The following is a 6,812-nucleotide window of genomic DNA, read 5'->3' as shown; positions in this document are numbered from 1 at the left end:
TACATTTTTGGGAATCCCTTAATAACCACTCACAACCAGAGACCTTTCAACTGCAAAGTTTATTAACAGTGCATATGTATTTACATACAACTAACAAAGCATTCAACGGGCCTCAGTTTGCACAGAAAAATAGGAGCGTCATTGCATGCGTGTTAGAACGATTGTCTCTGCCAGAATCAAAGAGCTATTGTATAAAAATAATATTTGTTAGTTAAACCTAAGGCACTGCTCTATAGGTAATCATTCTAAAACATTGGGGACGGTGCCTGCAGGGGCGAGAGGACAGAGACTGGCTTTGTAATTTAATGGGGGGGGTGTGTGTGTGTCCAGAAATGGTCTCACAGGGAACATCTGTACTGAAAAAGGATTGAGAAGCAGGCTTGCATCATAGGAAGAAGGGGGGGCTCACAGTTGTTTTGAGAGAACAGCTCTTTGAAGACGGACATCTAGCTATTTGGAACTGGGGGGGGAGCAGGATGAGAGCATAAGCGTTTTCTCCTTTCTATGCATTTGCAGAAGCTGCCAAACGCTTCATTCCTTCTCGCTGGACAAAATCAAGGGGCTGGGCTGAAAACGCAGCAGGCAGCTTCAACGGCTGGAGGCGAGTGGTGAGATAAAGCTAGTTGGAGAACCTGGGGTGCAGTTAACATGGACCAAAAAGAAACAAACAACTTCAAAGGGTTTAATACTGATTTTATGTACACACAAATAATACTTACACGTAGGGAGGTTAACTTAAACGCAACGTGATGTTTTAGCTGCTTTCAACACCAACCACCCAATGGGATATGGACCCGCCAAGGGCTCCTGCGGGGGCTGCTACTAATTTAATGGAGGGTTTACATGGGTCTTGTCCCCACCCCCCCACCCCCAAATAAATGAGCAGGAGGTACTCGGTGTGGCAAACCGGAGAGTGATGTGGCAGTGTGTGATAGCTTTAAAATGTCACAAAGCAGCTTGGCTGACGGCCACCTGCCAGGATACACGTTGATTAAGAAAAAGGATAAATAAGGTAAGATGCTCTGGCCCCCTGTAAAAGCATGCAGTCTGGGGATTTATGCAGCGGGAGGCCTCAGCTAGGCTTGCTCTCCTTCCTTACGCCCCGCACACACCCCGTGTCTCACGGCGGGTCTTCACACCCGCTTCCTGCTCGTGAGCCCAGGCGGACTTTGTGGGGACAGCGGCTTCCGCCAAGCTCGCCCCGCAACCTGGTCTCGGAAGCTCACTGCGGAGAGGGAGGCCCTGCCCCAGAGAGAACGGCATAAGGCAACAGAAGGGAGCGCCGTCCGACATTGGGGTTCCCTGTTCAGTTTTGAAAATTCCCCACCTGTCAGGAACAAACGCTTCTTTTCAAGTGTTGGTAGAGACAATCAAGTGGTTGGTTTTTTAAGATTAGAAATGATCTGACCAAAATTGTGACTCATCCTAGAGTGAGGTGCTATGTTTTCAGATATTCAAGTTCAACTCGGAGTAACCATCACCTCCTGTAACAACAAGCAGGAGGGGAGTGCTACAAAGCGCATGACAATGTTGGCTTGGTTTTTAATAGACATCAGATTAAGCCATTTCGCTTGGCTTCCTCTGTTCTGGGAGAAGGGTAGCTTGTTAAGCCTCTGGTACAAGCCACCGTGTTAGTGGCAAACAGGGAGTATTAAGGACCAACAGACAATTTCCCGAACATTTCATCCAAAGGAGAACAATCTGTATTTTTTTTAAAAAGGAAATCTTGTTAAAGAATGCTGATAAAGCAACAGCAAAAGAAACTCCCCCCACCCACCCCAACGTTTCAAGGTGCAAAGTTAGATCGGTAGGGGTGGGCTCTTGCGGGTTACACTGAGAGAAACATGGAGGTGAACGAAAGGTTTACAAGCAGCTTTTCCAAACGGAGGCCTTCCTGTCTTGATGAACCCTTCACATTCCCGCACGGTTGTCAGGAGCCCTCCAGGGTTCTAGTGTTCACAGTTCTGCTCAAAAGCGAGAGGTAACTTTTAGTACCCTTGTGCATGAAATGGGATTCCAGCCCCACCCCACCCCCAGGCCAGGAGGCATGGCCGGAAAAAGCAGTAATGACAGTAATGAATGCGTATTACCTGATGCTGCCTCCACTGATTTGGTCAAGGAGTTCGTGGGACGTTCTTCCTCAAATGCCAACTTGGGACTTGCATGGACTGACACTTCATCTCTACAGTTCTGGGAGGGTTTATCAGCAGCGATGCTCTCCGAACCAAGTCTAGCTGTCTTAGGACGCACCCCTAGATCAATGATTTCTTCAAAATTCCATGCAGAAGGTTTCCCATTAAAGTTTGAGATAAATCCAACAGAGTGATGAGCCTCATTAATGTCCAGGATTTCAGAGTTTTCAATCATCGTTCCTTTGGCTGGAATACTGGGAAGACAAGAGGAACAGCCTCGTCCACTTTCCATACAGAGATTCATCCAGAGTTCATCCTTACCTAATGGAGGATTTGTGCTTCTCTCTAAAACAAAAGCCTCTGGGGGCACAATGACGCCGACTGCAACTAACTTAATCGTTACTCCCATCAGCCAAGGCAAAGAAGTGATAATTTACTCACTAATTTGATAGGCTGTAGATTCCTTCAAAACAAAATGTTCAGTTATTGGCACGACTACGTCCATTGCACCTTCTTCTGCTTTTGTATAAGCAGAATGCTTCAGTGATTGTTTTTCTCCTTTACAAAACTTATACAACACAGACCAACATCCAAGATTTGCTCTGCACTGATAATCTCACAGCTCAGCGCACAAGAAACCTTTGAAGCATCTCTAACATAAACATGACGTTCTAGTCATTTTATGCTGGTCCAAGGGAAGAGCTGGGACTAACAGCCAAGCCGCTCTGCTTTTTTTGACCAATTCCTGACATTAACCCCCAACTGAATCTTTGAGGCTGGCTGATGCCGATCTGGTACTGCTTCACGGAAGCAGAGTGAAGAGTCCCCTTGGCACAGAAGTGTGCCAGCTTACGTGACAGAATTCCCTGCCACAGAATGTCAGTCAGTGGTGCCTCCAGATTCAGGGTTAGGGTGTCTCTTTCGACCAGCTGCTGAGAAGTGACTACTGGTCTGTGAGCTACGTGGAGAGACCTGGACAACCCTCCGCGGGAAACAGGTTGAACAGCAGAGCTTTAGCGCTCTTCTGATGTAAGCTGGGCACCTCAGGCCTACCTGGCTTCTACCGACTGAGTGAAATACACAGAATTCCCATCCTCATCCTCTTCCTCCTGTTTATTCCCGTTTACGAAGACGTCGTCTGTTTCAATTTTGGAGTCTTCTTGCACCAAAGTATAATTGTGCAATGCCTCTGAACCGTCTTCTAGAGATGAGTCATCGTATTTTGACTTTTCTGCAAGGAAGAGTTAGAGCTGAAGATCTGTGACGCCTAGTGGGGAACGCTTCCAGTGATTTCCAGACCATGACCCAACCCCTGAAAGGCTACGCCCGGTTCATTTTAAAAAGGTGGAGGAGAAACCGAGAGACAAACAGGCACCACCCGATCAGGCTACAGATGTGCCCCCTACCAGGCTGATCTTGCTTTTCAAGGCCCAGCTCTTCATCTTCGTCAACACCCTCATCTTCCTCATTCGATTTATCTTCATTCTGCATTACAGAAATTGAAAATAATCATTTGCAAAGCGGGAGGGAACATTAGATCAGCCTCACAGAGAGTAAAACCTTGAACCTCCAGATCTCCATTCAGCAACAGACAAAACTTCCCTTTGGACGTGACCTCCAAGAAGTCCAGAAACCTGATCTAATTTCCTACTCTCGCATCAACTGATAGCATTCACACAATGCAAATTACATAAATTGATGCAAATGATGTAAATTGGAAATGCAATTTTCAGCCCAAGATGGTACGAGGCCAATTGCAGATTATACTGTAACGTGTATTCCGGATTTCTTTCCTTGATAATTATTGACTGGACTGCACAAATAGATAGGACCGAAACTTGTATTTAACTACAGGTCGTCCTCGTCTAGCGACCACAATTGGGACTGGCAACTTGGTTGTTAAGCAACTCTGTCACTAAGTGAAACTGCGACTGTGCTTACGATCTGACTTTAACTTTCCTTTGCTTTACAGATTGGCAAAGGTTGTAAATGTGAGGATTTGATCCAAAGTTACTTTTTCATCACCATCATAACTGCAAATGGTTACTAAACAAGGCAGTCGCTAAATGAGGACTACCTGTAATTAAGTTCATTAATCAACTCAATACAATTAATACTAATTACTCTGCATACATTTCATAAGCTGCCAGAAACCTTTGCCACTCTGGGACCTGCCTTTCAAAATGCACCAGCTATGCACATGTTTCCAAACCAGATCAGTACAAAGCGTCGGACTCAGACAAAAAGGACCGGGGAGTAATTTGCAGACGTATCCCTGGCAATATCTGGTGGGTACAAAGCAGCCCAACTGCCAGGTGAGAGACTGAAAGATGCTTACTTTAGCCTCGTTCTGCTCTGCCTTCCGTGTCCTCTTCATTATTTCTTCAATTCTCTGTAGGACACAAACCCCGTTTAATTAACACGATGCAGCCCTTGCTCACAGACCCCAAAATGCTCAAGGGGGATTTTGATGACAGATGAACCAACTGGTTGAAATCCCTGGTCAACAGGAATGCCAAGGCAGAGCAGCCTGGGTTCTCTCTCCTCACCCATTTCACAGGGCAAACTGGAGAGGGGAAATGCAAACAGGGTGCACTAGCATCTTGAAGGGAATGTACCATAAATGCAGGAAAAAAACTGAAATAAAATCCCCTACTGAGTGCAGAGGGAAAAAAAGGCCTCCCTTTAGGTGGGAACTTAAACACCCACAGCCAGGCTACGGTCAGGTAACGAAGCTGCCTTCACCCTGTCCAAGAGAGAGCGGGAGGCAGAAGGGGGCTCCTACCTTCTTCCTCTCCAGCCTCTCCTGCAGGTTCTGCTGCATAATCCGCTCCCGTTCCTGCCGCTGCCTTTCCGCTTCCTTGGAGGCTCTCGCTTCAGCTTCTTCCCGCTAAAAGGGAAAGGGGAAAAACGCCGTTGTGAGGTCACCACGGCTCCAATCCATCCTCTACGAAAGGGGCCAGCCATCCCAACATAAGACGAGTTACGGAAGGAGCAGCTCCGGCCAGCAGAGGTTACAGCAGCAAGAGGCACCGCGATACGGCGGACGCTCTCAGTCCTTAACTTGGGGGTCCTTTATTCGCTTCACACCCAAGATGGCAACCCCGGACTTAACACAGCTCCCTGATGTTACGCTACAACTCCCAATTCCCTGATCATCAGCCAGGGTGGCTGGGGATGATGGAAGTTGTTGCCCAACATCGGGGCAGCAGAGGTTGAAAAGGCAGTGGTGGCTGCCGGGCCAAAATCCCACAGGGTGCTCTTGCGGAGGCCCCGACCTGCATCTGAAGCTCCACCAGCTTTTCCTGTTCTTCCTGCTCCCTCCGAATTCGGTCCTTCTCGGCCAGCCGCTGCTGCTCCTCTTCTTCTGCTCTCTTCAACTCTTCCAGCTCTCGGAGGGCCGCCTCCTCCTGCGCCTGCTTCTCCAGGGCTGTCTTGGCCATCTCCTCTTTCTGGATTCTAGGAGCCCAAAGCAAAGGGGCAACGGGCAGCAAGCTTGCTTGTGCAGGCCGGCCTCGCGCAACTTGGCTTGCAAGGGCCTGGCATCTCTGCTTGCAGCACCGAGACTTCCCATTCCCAGGCCTGGGGTTGGTGTGTCTTGGAGCCCCTGTCATGTTTTTATTGTTAGGGTTGTTTTGACTCTGGGCTGCCCCATTTTGTTTCATGTTTCTAACTGTTTCAATTGTATATTTGGATGCCCAGAGTCTTTGGGAGTGGGCCGTCATGATAAGTTAAGCAAGCAAAGAAACCAAACAAATGTTCTGTTTCTCAAATGGCTTCCAGGCACAAGGAAAATCTCCAGACTGAAACCTGGAAAGCCACAGAGCACTCCAAACCTTGCTAGCACTGCCTTGTAGCCGGGTTTCTGCAAAGACTTGCTTAAATTGCCCACCTACAAACTACCAGCTACTTAGGCCCCTCCAAATGCGATGTGCTGACTCTGCATATCCCAGATGCCACAGCTAACATGGCTGAAGGCATCTGGAAGATGCCAAGCTGAGGGGGGCTGATTTAGAACTCCAATGGTAGCCCCACCTGATCTAAGATGATCCCCCCAAATTAAGGATTCAAGCCCAAATCCCAGGGCCATAGGCTAGGCTGGAAAACCAAGAAATATTCTCAAAGAAGGCAATGGCAAACTATTTTCGTATCGCTCTCCAGATGATTTTACTTTAATGTAGTGAACAGGGCCTGTTTTTGATCGCAGACAAATCCAAAGCAGAACCGAAGAAGAGAATCCGTTAGGCCTCCTTTTTAAGGAAAGAAGGCAATTTCTGAGATTTAAGTAATAAGCCATTTAGAATTTTAAAAGGTTAAGGACCTGCAATGGAGAACAAAGGAGAACCTTTCTATTTTATTAAACTATCTCAACCTCGTCTTAGATTCTTATCATGGGTGACCAAATGTTAGCTTCAGAGGATGTTGTTTGCCACTCAATCTCCGTAGGAGAACCATGATTTAAAACCTCTGTGTGTGTGTGTGTGTGCGCGCGCGTGTGTGCGTGCATGGATATGCAATGATAGAAAACCTCTCTTCTTTACCTTTCTTCCTCTTCTCTTTGAAGTTTCTCCTGGTCTTCACGCTCTCTCTGTTCTCTTGCAAGACGGCGTTTCTCTGCCAAGATCTTCGCTGCTTCTTCAGCGGTTGTAGTCCCTGGAACAGTTTTGCAACTTGCATCTG

The 6,812-nt window shown here is 47.5% G+C and overlaps 1 protein-coding gene across 2 annotated transcripts in view; it reads right to left on the bottom strand.

Moving 5' to 3' along the window:
* Positions 1–44: 44 nt before the first annotated feature.
* Positions 45–6,812, bottom strand: part of MAP7D3 (MAP7 domain containing 3) — a 33,601-nt gene continuing 26,833 nt past the window's right edge. For both annotated transcript variants that reach the window (XM_088151779.1, XM_088151780.1), the window contains exons 14-21: positions 6,674–6,809; positions 5,411–5,591; positions 4,918–5,022; positions 4,471–4,524; positions 3,539–3,617; positions 3,186–3,363; positions 2,091–2,386; positions 45–1,964 (exon numbers count right to left, since the gene is read on the bottom strand). In XM_088151779.1, the coding sequence (XP_088007905.1) occupies positions 1,957–1,964; positions 2,091–2,386; positions 3,186–3,363; positions 3,539–3,617; positions 4,471–4,524; positions 4,918–5,022; positions 5,411–5,591; positions 6,674–6,809 (1,037 nt within the window). In that variant the 3' untranslated portion in view covers positions 45–1,956. The remainder of the gene's footprint in view (positions 1,965–2,090; positions 2,387–3,185; positions 3,364–3,538; positions 3,618–4,470; positions 4,525–4,917; positions 5,023–5,410; positions 5,592–6,673; positions 6,810–6,812) is intronic.

Source organism: Python bivittatus, unplaced genomic scaffold, assembly GCF_059951505.1.
Source record: "Python bivittatus isolate LINGU-HERP-01145 unplaced genomic scaffold, Pbiv_v1 ctg000670_np1212, whole genome shotgun sequence".
NCBI classification, from domain to species: Eukaryota; Metazoa; Chordata; class Lepidosauria; order Squamata; family Pythonidae; genus Python; species Python bivittatus.
This window is presented reverse-complemented; position numbering and strand designations above follow the sequence as displayed.